This window comes from Condylura cristata, unplaced genomic scaffold, assembly GCF_000260355.1.
Source record: "Condylura cristata isolate star-nosed mole 26May11 unplaced genomic scaffold, ConCri1.0 scaffold00046, whole genome shotgun sequence".
Lineage (NCBI taxonomy): Eukaryota > Metazoa > Chordata > Mammalia > Eulipotyphla > Talpidae > Condylura > Condylura cristata.
The window spans coordinates 890,265-907,094 of record NW_004567147.1 but is presented as its reverse complement, the minus strand read 5'-3'; the positions used below and the strand labels follow the sequence as shown (position 1 = coordinate 907,094).

The 16,830-nt window shown below is 39.8% G+C and overlaps 1 protein-coding gene across 2 annotated transcripts in view; it reads right to left on the bottom strand.

Annotated features, from left to right (window-relative positions):
* SMIM13 (small integral membrane protein 13) overlaps window positions 1-14,696 on the bottom strand; it is a 28,369-nt gene extending 13,673 nt beyond the window's left edge. Inside the window, exons 1-2 of one of the 2 annotated variants that reach the window (XR_001146173.1) lie at window positions 14,098-14,183; window positions 13,754-13,942 (exon numbers count right to left, since the gene is read on the bottom strand). Coding sequence is in view for 1 of the 2 variants with exons in the window: in XM_004694759.2 (XP_004694816.1) it covers window positions 14,098-14,173 (76 nt within the window). In the remaining variant the exon portion in view is untranslated. Of the gene's footprint in view, window positions 1-13,753; window positions 13,943-14,097 lie in introns of both variants that reach the window. The other variant, XM_004694759.2, reaches the window with a different exon arrangement.
* Window positions 14,697-16,830: the final 2,134 nt, after the last annotated feature.

Sequence of the window (16,830 nt, the reverse complement as noted above, 5' to 3'; positions counted from 1 at the left end):
AATAATGAACAACCATATACCAGAGACATTTTGTGGGGGTGGAGTAGGGAATGGGATCAAAACGGGGGTGGGGGGGTTGTGGAGGGAAGTACATGGGATTATGGTGATGGCACACGGGTGACTTGGTGATGGGAAACCCGTGGGGATTACAATTGTGATGGGGGAAAAATAAAACGTACAAAATGATGTAAAAGTAAACTGTTATAAAATAAAATAATAAGAAATAGTATAGTTTCTAGACATCACAGATTCTTATGATCTGGTATATATCTGTACCACATGTTATAATAACCTTTTCATATCTTATCCTATTTATTGGCGTTCTTTCTTTTCCTCATTTAGTCTAGGTAAGGCTTGTTTTTTTCCAAGAACAAACTCTTAGTTTCACTGATCTTTTAGACTATATTTTTTTCCTACTTAATTATTTTTGTCCTAACTTTATTATTTCTTTATTCTACTGATTTTGGGTACTTCCTTCAGCTGTAGAGTTAGAATGCTTGAGGTGTTTTTTTTTTTTTCTTTTTTAATATCAAATTCTCTTTTAGGACATCCCATAGAATCTGGCAGCTTAGCTCTCCATTAGTGTCTAGATAGTTTCTCATTTCTCTGTGACCCAGGAGTTGCTCAGAGACATTTTGTTTTTAGTCTCTACATTTTTAGTTTACTCTGGCCTTCTTTCTGTGATTAATATCTAGCTTTATACCATTGGCATTTGAGAAGATGTTTGATATTATTTATATTTTCATATATTATCTGAGACATGGTTTGTATTCCAATATATGATCTATTCTTGAGAATGTTCCATGAACACTTGAAAAGAAATTGAACTTATATGTTTCAGGATGGAAAGCCCTGTAGATATCCATGAAATCCATTGGTCCAACACTTCATTTAAGGCCATTCTTTGTTAATTTCCTGTCTTCATGTTAATCACATGCTGAAGTTCTGACAGAATTTCATTTTTGTTATTATGTTGTTTTAGGTCTGTTAATAGTTGCTTTATATAACTAGGTGACCACATGTTAAGTGCAATAAATATTAGTAACATTTATATCTCCTTCTTGGTGAACTGTTCCCTGGATCATTATATAATCTTCCTCGTCGCCCTGATTATGTTTTCATTTTTGCCTGAAAGTCTAGTTCATCTGATAGGAGAAGTTCCCACTTTTCTCTATGGATTATTGGCATGTAAAATCTTGTTCCTATATTTAGGCTTATTTTTGTCTTTCAGCTTTAATTTGGTCTCTTATATGCAAAGTATAGATGGCTGAAACATTTAAAACCCGTTTGCCATTCTGTGCCTTTTAACTGTCCAGCAATTCACATTATAGTGATTATTGATATTGTTTGTTATCAATCATTCTCTGGTTTTGTTTGTTTGTTTTAATGTTTATTCTTTTTCCCGAGTATTTCTCTGTTCTTTCTGGTTTTTCCCCAGTGAATCTATCAGTTTCTTTGTTTCTTCATCTGTGACCCTTTATTCTGGAATTTTGATAAGTGGTACCATGGAAATTATGAGCTGCTGAGTGCTCTGTGACATTTAACTATATGTTCTGTCTATTTGTTTCTTCACTTTATGTTCTGTTGTTGACTCATAATATTCTTGCTCATGTTTCTCTTCTTATATTCCTATTTTTACTACATGAGGACTTTGTGTTTCCTTTTTTCTTTTCTCACAGAAGAACTCCTTTCAACAACTCTTATTAGACAAGTCTGGTGGTGATAAGCTCCATTAGCTTTATTTTTGATCTGGGAAAGCCTTTATTTCACCTTCCTGTTTGGATAGTTTTTCAAGATAGAGTCATCCTGGCTGGCAGTTCTTGTCTTTTAGGATTGTGAACACTTCTTCCAACCTCTTCTTGCCTAAAAAGAGTCAGAGGCAAAAACTGAGGAAAGGCTAAAACAGATGCCTTTGCAAATTACCTCTGTCCCAGTTTCTTGTGGCTTTTTTCTTTATCTTTGATGTTTGATAATGTGACAAGGATGTGTGCTGGTGTAGATCATTTTGCATTTAGAAATTTGGGTATTCCCTCAGCTTTCCAGATCCAGACTTTCTTCATTCCTTGGGCTTGGCAAATTTTCAATTATTTCTTTATGTGGATTCTCTGTTCCCTTCCCCCTTTACTTTCTGAAAACCCATTATCCTGTCTTCCCTTCTGATTGAGTCTGATATTCTCATAGAGTTCTCTCATTCTTTCTCTGTCTTATTTCTCATTATCCAAATTGGGTGATTTATATACATTTGAGCCCTCTGTTTCTGAAATTCTTCTGCTAGTTTTAATGCTATTTAAAGCACTTTCTATATTTGTCTTCACCCAGAATCTCTACCTGCATTCTTTTAGTGTTTTCAATCTCTTTGGTGAAGAAGTGTTTATTCTTAGATCTATCTCCCTTCTAAGATTTTGCTTCCCTATCCGTCTTTGGTTGACTTCCCAGTAACTCATTTAGTATTTTTAATATTGTTATTGTATTTCACATAACCTTTTTTCATTTTTGCTTTTCCATCTTGCTTCTTAAGTATGTGTTTTTTGTGACTGAGACACTATAGGTTTAATTTTGTTTGTTTCTCTTCTTGGTTTGTCCTGGTATAAGTCGGGAGCAGAAGGGTAATCTGGGACTTAAAATACTCAATCTCGGTTTGAGGGATGAAGTTGTTTACCTCTGTCTCTTCTCTGGCCACAGAAAACTCTGTTCAGTGCTTCTGTTGTCCTAACTTTCTATCCCATCTCCCTGCTGCTCTTTTCTGCCAATTTATTGTAATCTATAAAGCTTGAAACCTATGGTGAGGGGGCCTAGATCTAGCCCACAAGGCTTATAGTCCAGACTTCAGTTAAGCCATCCTGGCAGGAGGCAGCTGTTTGTCCTGTTGTCAGGGCATAGTTACAGATGATGACTATAGATAGTTTATGACGTAGACTACAGATAATGACTACAAATAGTGTATAGACAGATTATAGGTAGTTAGAGTCAACACAGTCCCCTCCACTGAAAACTGGACTGAGATTGTAAGATCGGATTGGTGAGCTCTCTCTTACCTGTCCTTTTCTTTCTCTGCTTTTGGGTCTAAGATCAAGACTGGCCTGGCTGTATCTGCTGACTCTTGGGTCTCTTACTTCTGGAAGGGAATTGACTGAAGATATTTGTTACCCATGCTGATCAAGGAGTCTCCAATGTCCTAGGTCAGACTTGTGCCTACATATAACTGTACTCTCTTTCTCTCTGAAAAGTTCCTCCAGAGAAATTCATAGTGTCCTAGAGTGCCAGCTGTTCTGCCCACCCCCAGCCCATCCTGCTAGCTGGGAATCTACTTTCCCAGTCACATTCCCCTTCACCAGGTCCCTCTTACCTACAGCAAGTCATCAAAAATAGTTCAAGTCCTCTGAACAAAAATCCCTGGGACTCTGTATGGTAACTTCTGAGTCTTTCTTTGGGAAAATATCTATTCTGCCAGGAAGTGGATGACATCTATAAAAATTTTTCAACTACAGTGATCCTAGAAGTTAGTAAGTAGTATATCGTTATGATTTTTATTTACATTTCCTTAATGTCTTGGCAGGCAAATAACCATGTTACCGTTTATTTTTAAACCCTCAATTTATTGAATGTATATCTATCTCTATGTCAGTATCACAGCATCTTGATTGTAGTAGCTCTGCATTGAGTTTTAAAATTGAAGGTGTAAGCCCATCAACTTTCTTTACAAGATTGTTTGTATTATTCTTAGTTTCTTGAATTTCCATGTCAATGTTAGGATTATCTTCTCAAGTTCTGCAAAAAAAGTCAAGAAGGAATTTTTAAGGAGGACACTGAATCTGTAGATAAATGTGGGGACTGCCACTGTTTTTTTAAAATAGTTATCAATTTTTTCACAATGGACACATATGGTTTCGATAATCAGGAAAATCAGGAGAAAAGTAGATCAGAGACTGAAAAGTGAATCATTAATAAAATGTAGACTTCCTTGTTTTAAATACTCCAATGCCATTAATTGAGCTAAATTAACAAGGCCACTTGACTTCAACAAATTCTAAGGCAAACCTCTAACCATTAGGTCAGTTTTGAGAACCCAACCTAAAAGTTAAAATAACTCATTAACCCAAGTATTATGCTAAATAGAGATTACAAAGGTAACTTACCATCAAGGAAATTATAATCAAGCTCAAAAATGATATTCTTGACCACATAAAAATCAAACATTCCAACAGTGATGGCAAGGGATAAAAAGATTATAAATAAAAGCGAAGGAAGCTACTAATGCCACTGACTGAAAATAAACTGGGGCTTGTTTGTCGCTGCCACCACTGGGGTTTCCATTCTAAAACATGCTAGTGCCCTTGGGGTGGTTAACAGAAAGCAAAGTCTCACAGCACAGAAATCTATAAAGCAAAGGCCTGATGATAACTGCAGTGGTTAGTTCTGGGGAAAAGAACAGCAATTGGATAGGTACCTCTTGCATTCCCACTATTAATAAAACAAACCCCAAAAATCTTTCATCACTGCAAGCACTGTAAAGGATTCAATGCCAAGTCAAAATTCAGTGTGACTGACAGTAAAAGAAACTTCAGAGTTTGGAGCAGTAAATTACTCACCACTCCTCTTCCCCACCCACACCTAGCAAAGAAGCCACTGGACTCCACATCTCCTTAATTTCTCCTCTCTATATAGGGATAAGCTAATTTGAAAAGTATGCAAATGTCCCCATTCTTACTGGATGTAAAGTGTGCAAGGGGGTGAAGGGAGAAGAACTTAAATAGAAGATTCCCCTACAGACACAGAATTCATTTGCTGGCAGCCAAAAAAGAACAAATACCCACTGTGGTTGATATTTTATAATGACTGCTATAACCACAGGGTGGAAATGCAGATAACTGCATTTTAATTGTACCGGTGATAAGAATAATAGAGGTATTCAGTATATTAAGGGAAGTTAAACAAGTCACCTTTCAAGTAAAATGAGCCAGTTCTTACACAACTGCATTTTGGGAGGGAGAGATAAGCAGGGGAGATGGAGAATGGGGAGTTTCCATAACCCAGTACCTAACAGTGGTAAAGATGTAATGTTTCCACAACAGAGTATTTATCAAAGAACGTTAATAGTCTGAACAAAGGATAACATAAAAATTCCCTGCAGTTTAAAGAGAAAACTACAAAAAAATTTTTTTGTAAAAAGGACTGTTATTAAAACTTCAGTTATTAAAACTTCAGTTATTAAAACTACGAGGAAAAGCATGTCTTAGCAAATTAGAAACTAAGAAAAGTATTACGGTGCTAGATAAAGCTGCTAATATATAGATATAGATATAGATTTACTTATAGAGATGTCTGGCAAGATGGCAGCCAGATTCATCTCCTGCACATTCACAATCAAATTACAATAAAAATAATGTAAATAAACCTGAATGAATAAGGGACAGTCATTAGCCATTGCATACATCAAGAGCAATGATGTGGCCAAATGGAGGTACAACAGCTAATTCAAACTGTCATTAGAGCCATACCAGGGCACTATAGCAAGTAAGAGTGGGCAGCTGCTGTACCCAACCTCCCCTGCTGGTATTGACTCCAGGATACATGCCCACATCTAGCATGATAAACACAGTGGAGAAGGAGGTTCACACAGTTGGTATGTGGAGCAGAGGGCGCATCGCTGGAGAACTACTACAGTGTGGCAGAGTGAAGGTTACTGGATTGAGTTTGAGACTCCTAAATTAGAACAGATGGATCAAAAGCAAGAAGGAAGAGTCAGACACCTATGTCTCTTCACAGATGAGACTACCTGAGACTGCGCTACGCCAGAAACACCTGCCATAACTGAGATAACTGAAAGTTCTCATGAACCAGAACTTAAGCACCCAGTTCTTAGTGACCGGAGCAAGCACCCCAGGGGTAGACTATGCTCCAAAAGCAAAGGAGAACAAGTCCCACCTTGTGGCCCTGTTTTAGCTATGGTCCTTACCAAGTGCAGCACCTAGTATTCAACTGCAGCGAAGACTGAGGCTGGCATGAAACTGTACAGATATTTTAGCTGAGGAGTTAGCCTAGGAGAGTAGTTTACAGTGGGTCTCTATACAAAACTCAAGTGCACATAGTAATGTCACAAAATTGAACACCTGATGATAACTGGACATGAACTTTTGGTGACTACTGCCCTGGTTCTTTCCTGCCTACTACCCCAAACTGGCACTAGTGCCCTGACCATCAGAACAGGTGCAAAGGCATAGCTCTGTAAAATACAAGATACCAATAAACATCTGGTAAAACACCTAGAATGATACTCAGATTCTTGCTAGAGAGATAAAAAGTCAATTTATTAAGAAAACTCTCCTTCCACAACTCATACAATCTAAAGATGAAGAAACAGAGAAGTTATTATAACTGCCGAAGGACGAGAATCCTGTAGGTAAGTGTTAATTCAGCATAACTATGAAATATGCTTAGGAGTTTAAGGTGGCATTTACAACCAGGCTTGCCAAGTTAACAAAACAAAAGGAGGTGGGGAAAGAAAACACAACAAAGATGGAGAGAATATGAGACTGTTACAACTGTAATAAATGGATCTGATTCAGGGGCCCTGGAACCTTATCCTTGTTTACTTTCCTGTGGTTGAAAACCACAACTTCCCACCCAGCCCTGACAATCCACACCCTACAAGAAACCCTGCCGTTTTCAGGCTGTTAATTGGGATCAGGGAAGTCACCTCAATACATGTCCCTTGTTTGAATCTTTAATTGGGTCTCCCTCCAAATTACTTTTGTCCCTATCAATAAAGCCAGATAAGAACTCAGACAAGCACTAGTAATGAAACCAGCGGAGAATATGAAAGCATGTGGAGAACACACAAATAAAACATCAAAGAAATTAATTATAGTAACACTGTTGCGCTAACCTAAAGATAAACATAGGGAGGAGGAAAAGGCACAGAAAATTCATTTAGGGCCCTCCCTGGTGGCACAACAGGTTAAAGCACAGCACCATGAAGCTATTCTCAGCCACTTTAGCACGAGTATGATCTCCGGCCAGTGAGGTGACCCACATGGCACAGCAGACCTCTCCTGACCCGCCCGCTATCAGCAGTGTATTTCAATATATCTGCCTGTTCTCCCCTCTCTGTCTCTGGTGCATTCTCTAACCAACTCCCCTCTCCATACTTCTGGCCTGTGACCCCGTTCTTGTATGCATAAATGAATAAATCTTTAAAAGAAAATTAATTTAAAGAAATAATTGCTGAGAATCATTTTTATCTGGGAAACAAGCCAGACATCATGATCCAAAAAGCCCAAAAATTTCCCAAGAAAGTAATATGAAATTGATATACTGTAACTAAATTATTTAAATCAATGACAAGGAAAGAATTTTAAAGTATCAAGACAGAGAAGGGTAACCTATACTGGAACACCTATTAAACTGTCTATTGACAGACATTTTAGCCGGTAACCTACAGTCAAAAAGGCAATGGTAGGAGACGTTAAAGTACGCAAAGTAAAAAGATGTCCAGCCTAGAATATTTTACCTTATAAGATTAATATTTAAGACAGAGGAAGAGTAAGGAGCTTCAGTGAAAGGCAAAAACTAAAGAATGTATAATTACCAAGACATACATGAAAGAAAAAATACAGATAACAGAAACCAAAATTAGCAAATAAATATAAGAGGAAAATGTTAAAAGATAAAATGACAAACTAAAAATGATTTTTTAAATAACCAAATGGCACATTTATGTCTCACTCATCACTTTAAATGTAAATGAATTCACCAGTTAAAAGGAAAGAATGGCTGAGTAGATTGCACAATAAATCCAACCTCCTGCCATTTACATGAAACTCATCTTATCACCAAATCAAGCGCAGATTTAAAACCTTGAAAACAATCCTACAAGCAAATGATAATCCAAAAAAGTCAGAAATAGCTATACTTAAATCAGATAAAATAAAATTTTAATTTAAAAATATAGAAATCATGTTATGAACAAGGAAGGGTATAATACAAGAAAAATAACATTTACAAGTATATATACACCAAATGTTGGAGCACCAAAATAAATAAAGCAATATTACTAACAGAACAAAAAGAGAGGCCTATTGACAACACAATGATAGTAGGGAATTCTTACATTCCACTTACAACTATGAAGAGATCGATAAGACAGAAAGGAGCTAGACCAAATAGGCTGACACTCCACCCAACAACCACTACAAACATTTTTTTCCCAAGTACACACAGAACATTTTTTTTTTTTAAGATTTATTTATTTGTACGTACAGAACTGGGGTACAGGCCAGAGGCTCAGGGGCGGTGAGAGGCTTCACCAGAGACAGAGTGGGGAGTAGAACAGGCAGATCCACGAAGCACACTGCTGAGGGGAGCAGCGGGCGGGTCAGGAGAGATCTGCCTCACCATGTGGTCTCCTCTGGGGCAGGCAGCAGAAGGGAATCAAACTCATGCGGAAGTGGCTTTAGCTTCTCAGTGCAGTGCTTTAACCCGCTGCGCCACCAGGGAGGGCCACACACAGAACATTTTAAAGAACAGACTATGTTGGGACATAAGTCAATTGACAAAAAAAAAAAAAAATGAAGACTGAAATCATACCAAGTATTCTTTCTGATCATGATAGCAAAGCTAGAAGCAATTATCAAAATAAAACAAACAGGAAAAATCACAAATACATGGAGACTCAACAAAATGCTGCTTAACAGCCATTGGACTAAAGAGAAAATTAAAACAAAATCAAAAAATACCCTGAAACTAATGAAAATAATGCTACAAGCGATCAGAATTTATGGAATACAGCAAAACCAACCTTAAGTAGAAAAGGTAATTTTAATATAGGCCTGCATTAAATGGCAATAAAAAGCCCATATAAGCAACTTGAAAGAGGAACGAAAAAGATTTCAAGTTAACCGAAGGAAATAATTAGAAAAGGACAGAATAAAAGAAATATATAATTCAAAAAGACTTTACAAGTTAATGAAATTGAGTTGATTCTTTGACAAGATAAACAAAATCGGCAAACCTCTAACTAGACTAACAAAAAAATCATCAAATAGAATTAAAAAAAGGAGAATTATATGGATCTCAACATTAAGATTTCAATTCTCTGCAACTTGAACCACAGATTCAAAAAAACTATTATGACAAGCTTTTTTGAAACTTATAAGGAAGGGCAAAGGATAAATTAGCCAAAACATTTTGAAAAGAATTAACATGACATAACTTACACAGTCAGCATAAGGATAAACTCATAGGTAATTGGAACAGAATAATCTAGAAATAAACCCACACATATAGGGATAATTGATTTTCTATTTTTTTTTTCAATAAATGATGCTATAATAGTTGGAAACACTATTTAGAGAACTCCAATCCATAATTTAAATCATACATAAAAATTGCCTCAAAGTAGATCACAGACAATAGGTAAAACATAAAACTCCTAAATGAAAATATAGGAGAAAATCTTTGGGAACTTGGAGTAAGCAACAATATCTTGGGACTTAAAAAAAATGTGAAACATGGCCCTCCCTGGTGGCGCAGCGGGTTAAAGCGCAGCACTGAGAATCTGAAGCCACTTCCGCATGAGTTCGATTCCCGCCTGCCGCCTGCCCCGGAGGAGACCACATGGCGAGCCAGACCTCTCCTGACCCGCCCGCTGCTCCCCTCAGCAGTGTACTTCGTCCATCTGCCTGTTCTGCTCCCCACTCTGTCTCTGGTGAAGCCTCTCACCGCCCCTGAGCCTCTGGCCTGTACCCCAGTTCTGTATGAATAAATAAATAAATCTTTAAAAAAAAAAAAAAATGTGAAACATAAAAATTGATAAACTATCTGAACGCATCTATAAAAAAAAACCGGATCACTCATAAGAACAGAAAAATGTAAAGCAATGGACTTCTCAAAATTGTATACAAGAGGTAAAAATCAACGGAGTAATAATTTTTAAATCCCGGATGAAAATTATCTGCAATGCTAGATCTATTCAAAGTATCAATAAAGTATAAAGGCAAAAAAAAAAAATACATTGCTCAAAAAATTATTGCCATGCATTCTTTCTTAGAAAGTCAATATAAAATGTGCTCCAATAAAAAAGAGTATAAACTGAGAAAAACAATGACATGAAATACAGAAAACAGGGTTTGCAGCATAGAAAGTAAAAGACTGAGAATGGTTGGTATCAAGGAGGAAGAAGGAGGGCACTGGAACTGGGCAGAGGTGGAAAAGGATAATATGGGAAAAATTACAGATGTGTGAGACTATGGAAAATATGTGGAGGGAGATGAATGACAATGTACACATACAAAAAAGTAAAACCAGGTAAATTTAAAAGGTAATTATTTCAAGAAAAGTGGCGAAACACATAAAAGAGTATAGTCATATTAGACCAGCAGGGATTACTTAATCATTCAAAATATAAGGCTGGACTCTCCAGTTAACTAAAAATTGTTATCACTAATGGAGAGTCTACTGTGGTTACACATAATGTCTAAAATTTTAAAATCATGCAATAGCTATGAATAAACTACTTAGGGCTCTGGAAGTAAATAACAAGTTGGAGCAGTAACTACAGATTGAAGGGCACTATTTTTTTATATACACCTTTTAGTGCCTGTAGGCTTGTGAAACTTCTTTCTGTTAGAACTTTTGAGAAAAAATTTTCTTAATGAGAGACGAGCATGTGAAAAGTGCATTATAAAAAAAGGGGAGTTGAAAAGTAAGAACTAAGCAACTAAAGGAAGTGAAAGATGATGATGGTGGTGGTGGCAGATATGGAAAAGAGAACATATTTCAGAGTTTTCAAAGAGAAAAAGCTGAAGTGACTTCCAGAAGGAAGTGGTATTTCTTAAGGGGAAAGGGAGAGAAGAAGGGAAGGGCAAATCAGGACGCACTGACGTTCCTGACTCTTCACATTTGAGATGGGAAAGACGTGAGAGTGACGGGGGAGAGAGACAGAGGGTAGAAATCAAGAGTTTTGTTTTAGATGTATTAAATAGAGATGCATATTGGATTTCCAAGTGGAGATATGAAGAGGTAAAAACTGATGCATGAGCCTGAGGCTCAGGAGAGAGGTGAGAACTGGTGACATTAATTTTAATCATTAGATACAGGTAACAGTTAAACCTCTATGACTATATATATATAAATCTAAAACTCCTTAGGGAGAGATTAGAAAGAAAGAGAAATATATATATATATTTGTATTACAACATAACAGAACTATAACAGAAAATGGGTATTAGTCCATAATATTTTTATTTCACAGAAATAGGTATAATTTGTACACTTATGAATGTACTTGAAATAATGTAAGATGTATTTTCTACCTTAGACTGTGATCAAAAAAAGTTATGAAATTCTAGATGAGAAACAAGTTTGCCACTATGGTAGGAAGAAAGTGTAGGATAAGAAAGTCAAAAGAACTATTTCAAGGGGGAAAGCTCACCTCTACAGAATGAGTAAGCGGAGTAAAATAACCTTTCCAACTTTTGCTAATAACTTTATCCCCCCCCTCTTTCTGATTATAAAAAACTTCATTTTGTACAAATTCATTGCAGTGCATTTCTACTTGCTAGATGGTTTGCTGCCTGATTCATGGATCCTTTATAAAGTCATTAAATTTACTCAGATGAATGTTGTTTTTAAAAAGTTCCTTAAGAATTATTAGAACTAGGGCCCTCCCTGGTGGCGCAGCGGGTTAAAGCACAGCACTGAGAATCTAAAGCCGCTTCCACATGAGTTCGATTCCCGCCTGCCCCGGAGGTGACCACATGGCGTGGCAGACCTCTCCTGACCTGCCCGCTGCTCCCCTCAGCAGTGTACTTCCTCCATCTGCCTGTTCTGTTCCCCGCTCTGTCTCTGGTGAAGCCTCTCACCGCCCCTGAGCCTCTGGCCTGTACCCCAGTTCTGTATGCACAATAAATAAATCTTTAAAAAAAAAAAAAAAAAGAATTATTAGAACTAACGAGTAACCATGGAATAGACAATCCGGAAGTCATTTGTGGCTGACCTTGACAGGGGCTGCTTCCATGAATGGTGGAGATGCAATACATTTTAGAATGAGAGGTAAGACAGTAAATACGACCAATAGGGATAGAAGGAAATCTCAAACCTGAACCTGAAAATTAAAAATCAGATTCACTATGTGAAAGAGCCTGTCAGAGTACTAAAACAATCTTGGCTATGAGTTCCGTGGGGCAGACCTTTGGCACAAATTTCTAATTCCTAACTTACCGATATTTGGACATAAGGCCTTTAAACAGTTAATTAACATTAAATGAATTAACATGGGTGGAGTCTTAACCCAGTATGCCTCATGTCATTAAAAATATCAAGACACAGATACACATTGAAATAAGAACGCATGGACACAGGGAGAAGACAGCCATCTATCTACAAGGGTCAGAAGCCTCTGAAGAATTCAACCCTGTTGATACGTGGATCTTTAACTGGTACCTTCCAAACTGAGAAAATTAAACTTCTGTGGTATTTTAAGGCAGTTTTAGAAAACTATCACTATTACAACATCCCGGTTTCTGTCTCAAGTCTGTCTGGATCCCTTCTCTCCCCAAGCTCCACGCACATCTCCATGAAAACATTAAGCTGCCCCATCACTAGCTCTCCCAACCCCAAAGTTCTCAAAGTTCTCAAATAGCTCTTTATAGAGCTATTAGTTCTTGACTATTCCAATCAAAATACAAGTTCTTTGACTTAACAAACCTCACCTATCATTCCACAAAGTTTTCTGTACCCAAAAGCAACAAACACACTTTTTCAAAACTGAGTAAAATTAGAGTCAAATATCTATTGAGGTCAGAGAGAGCAGTTAGGAATTTTGATAACACAAAGGCAAGACTGGCAAATATACGATACAACGTGCAGTATGGTCTACAGGTCACACCCCATCTTTAGGTAGCCTGCACTTTCAAATTAGAAAAGAAAACAAGTTTCCCTGTTTCAAATCCAAGCAAATCATAAAAATCTTTTTTCCTTACTTCAAGAATCTCAAACTTCTACAATTAACCCCAAGTCCTGATATCACAGCCAGGAAATTGTTTTATTATCAGAAAAGAAAGACTGAAAGAAGTTTTAATTCTGGTATTTCATTAAAGCAAAAAATTGATCATACACAGACAAGCATATCAATACAAACATACATATATCCATATGCACAGGAGTTCGTTCTCCAAACACAGACCCAATCTGCACATTCAGTACATTAATCATGCAATGAGTAGGCCCTGAGGTATTTATTTTGAATTCTGACCAGTATTTCATCAATCTGAACCCATATTTCAATATCGTAATTACCAAAGAAATAATCACTGACATCTACTTTCCAGTTTCCACAACTGCTCAGTCACTCTGCAACACCTGTAATTCTCAGTTATTGTATATAAAGAAATCAAAAGATGTAAAACTGCACACTAACATTACCTTGACAAGAAAGTTTAATGCCTTCTCATTCCAAGAAGGAAAAAAAAAAAAACAAAAAAACGACCACAAACGAAATAACATTATGACAGAACTGAAGAATTAGATTACCTGACCCTGTACGTTTAATATAGCCCATTTTTGTAAGTTCTGCACAGTCTCAACATCTAGGTTTGAAATTTGGCTGACGTCTGAACTCCGGATAAACAATTTCATACATGCCTAAAACCCAACTCAGTTCCCTAGACAGGATTAAAGCAAGGTAATGAAATCTCTAGTTACTATCAGGTCAGGACCTGTCAGGAAAAAAAAAAGGAGTAACTAATCACTTCACCTTCGAAAACAGGCCAAGGTTAAAATCTGGGCAGACCGTGGTAAGAATGGCAATCAAGAGCAGCCGCGGCCGGTGAAGCAGTATTTGTTTTAACCCTAGTCAAGATGCCCAGCCCTGGATCTTGTTCTTTTCCTTTCCATGATGCCAGCGGGCCTGTCATTGGTCAGGGGTACATCTGTGAGCTCAGTCCTGAGAATTGGACAACAGATGATTTAAGAGACGTGAACATCCTTTAAAAAAACACAAGCACGGGCAGAACTGGCAAGTCGGCGCAGCTGTCCGGCTCGCGTGCGCCCCACTGTGCGCCCCACCTTGCCAAAGCCCCAGGACGGTGCCCCACTCACCGCACACCATCAGCAGCAGGACGATCAGCAGCGTGGCCACGAACACTAGCAGGGTCAGCCCGACGTTGTGCCACATCTTGGGGGAGGGCGGCAGGCTCAGGCGCGGGGCGCGGGGGCGCCGCGGCCGCGCGTCCTGGCTTCAGTGGCAGGCGCCGGGCGCGGCCGGGCGCTTACACCTCATGGGTGGCGGAGCCCCTCGGCAGCGCCCCCAGGGGGACAAGGAGGGGGGTGCCTGGTCAGCCAGGCGGCTGGACCAAGCGTCCTTCTCACCCGGTGGACCGAACCCCGGCGGGAGGCGGGCACTAGGCGTCTCTCTACCCCCTCATCGCCACGGGGAGCCAGGGTCGCGGCGGCCAGAGGCACCGGCAGCGGAACCGTGCGCTTCCAAGGCGGACGCCGCGCGCCATGGGATCAGAGAGGGTGGGCTCTGGCACGCGCGGCGGCCTCACTACCCTCCTGATCGTCGCCGCCGGCCCCAGAGTCCCCGCACCCCTCGGACTACAGATGTTAACGTTTCCTGGCAGGGCAGCCAGGCGATGGCTTCCCCAAGCCCCCTCCCCCAGCGACAGCTCGTCACCTAGCGCCCCTGTCGCTCCTGATCCTCCGCACAGGGGCGGCTGGGAATTGAAGTACAGGGAACGTTGCCGGCTGGCGGCGGCCGCCACTCAGGGACTCCAACTCCCACAATGCATCGTAGACTCAGCTGCTTTGCTCCGCCCTCCCTAGCTCCCCTTGCCTGCGTTGTTTCTCAGGCTCCAATCTCTGTCTACGGATTGCTGGTCTGTGTTCCAGCTGCGGTGGTTGGCTACTTCTCCAACCTGTACCTAAAGACCAGAATAAGTCCAGGCATCACACCGCAAGCAAAGTTATTTTGTTAAAATCCATCAGCAGCAGCACAGAGGGAAAGTAAAGGAGGCAGCTGCCACAAAAACTGGTTGCAATTGAACCTAGCCCTATTGCTGGGTGCAAAGGTCAGATTCTTGGGACTTTTGAGGACATCACAAGTCCTGCCAAACAGGAGCGGAATCTTCCATACAATGCCTAAAGCAAATGAAACCCCCAACTTTACCTAGAACCCCAGGAAACACTTGCCAGAGCTGATAAAGCCCAGGAAGAGCCAGAGGGGAGAAAGGCAGTTCACCCACACCAACCTGCAGGTGTGCCATCCAGGGCGAGGAGAGCAAGAAGCACCAGAGGGGCACAGTTCCTCAAAACTATCCAGTTTCTGGACCTTAAGACAATTCCCCGTAAAAAAAAAAAAGACAGACAATGCCTGGCCGGCAGGGAAAAAAAAAAAAAAAAGATATTCTCTCCCCCTACCAAAGGAAGGAAATTGCTGGTTGAGAACTTGGTAACTAGGGCCCAATGCTCCCCTCCGCCTACCTGCTACCAGAACTAGTAAAACTACATCTCTGTTGCTTGGACCAATCAACAAAACCCGCCAGGGCACCTATGCAGTACACCCCGGTGAGACAGTGAGCGTTCCTGCACGCCATTTAAGGCCAGAGCCCCCACAATTCCCTTTCCAGGGACCTCTCCCTGGGAGTACTTTTATTCTTCCTCTAAATAAACTTTGTGTTTGCTTCTGCTAAAAATATGGTTGTGTATTCTTTTCACACCATAGTCAAGAAAGGAGGAACTCCTAAGTCCAGGAAACTCAACCTGATAACAGAACCCTTTTCCTCTTGTAACAGATACTGTTCTGTTTTCACAGTAGTATAAAAGTCCCTTCATTTGCAGGGTGTAAGTTCCAAGACAACCTCCAACCCCTACAGTAAGTTCCTGAACCACAGATATCATATGTAGAGTTTAGAACTGTTTTGCTTTTTTTTTTTTCCTATACATATGTACCAGTGGTAAAGTTTAATTGTAAATTAAGTACAGTAAGAGACTAGTGATAATAATATAATCACCCAAACAAGGGTAGATAGGATAGGAACCCCAAACTGTTAAGGGGAAAACTAATTTTACATGTTCTAAGGTGCAAATGTAAAGAAAGCACGTTTTAATATGCATGATCTTTAATTGGTGTGGAGAGTGAAGGAAAAGGAGAGGGAAGGGAGGGCTTAAAAAAAAAAAGGTTTCATGTAATAGACTCCTGATCAAACTGTGAAAATGACCCATCCTTTCATGAGTAAATGCCCAACCAAACAGGCTGGGCTGAAATGTGGCCACTGAAACCTGAAATCCTGCACAAGTCTAAAGCGCCTCTGGGAGGGAACCACAAGAAAGGAGTTAGGCAGGTCTTAGAGAGCAGGGACAGAAGGAGACCTGAAATTTAAAATGCAGCATACACTCCGCCACAAGGTCACAATAATGACTGCCCTTATTGCTCCCATAATGCTAAAGCTGCCAAGACAAAGGAGCAAGAACTGCTTCCCCACATTCCTCAACTACATGTCTCTCTCCACGTGTCTCCTCTTCTCCTTCTTCTCCTTCCTTCTGCCTCCATTTATATAGCTGAGCCAGGATTATAGCAGTGTGCCATAGCCTCAGAGGACAGTGTCAAGACAGTGGCCAGGCCACTGTCTCTCACCTGTGGGCACAACTGGAAGATCCACTCAGATTCTGGGCACAGAAACAATGGGTTTTATTTAGAAAACCAGAGGAAACAGCTTCTAAGGCCACAGGGCTGCTCCAAAGGTTCCTGCTGCTCAGTCTGCAATAGGAAAGAGCCAGTCTTGCCCAGTGGGTTCCAGTTTCAATATGGCATCTGCCTATAAGTCGAGCCCT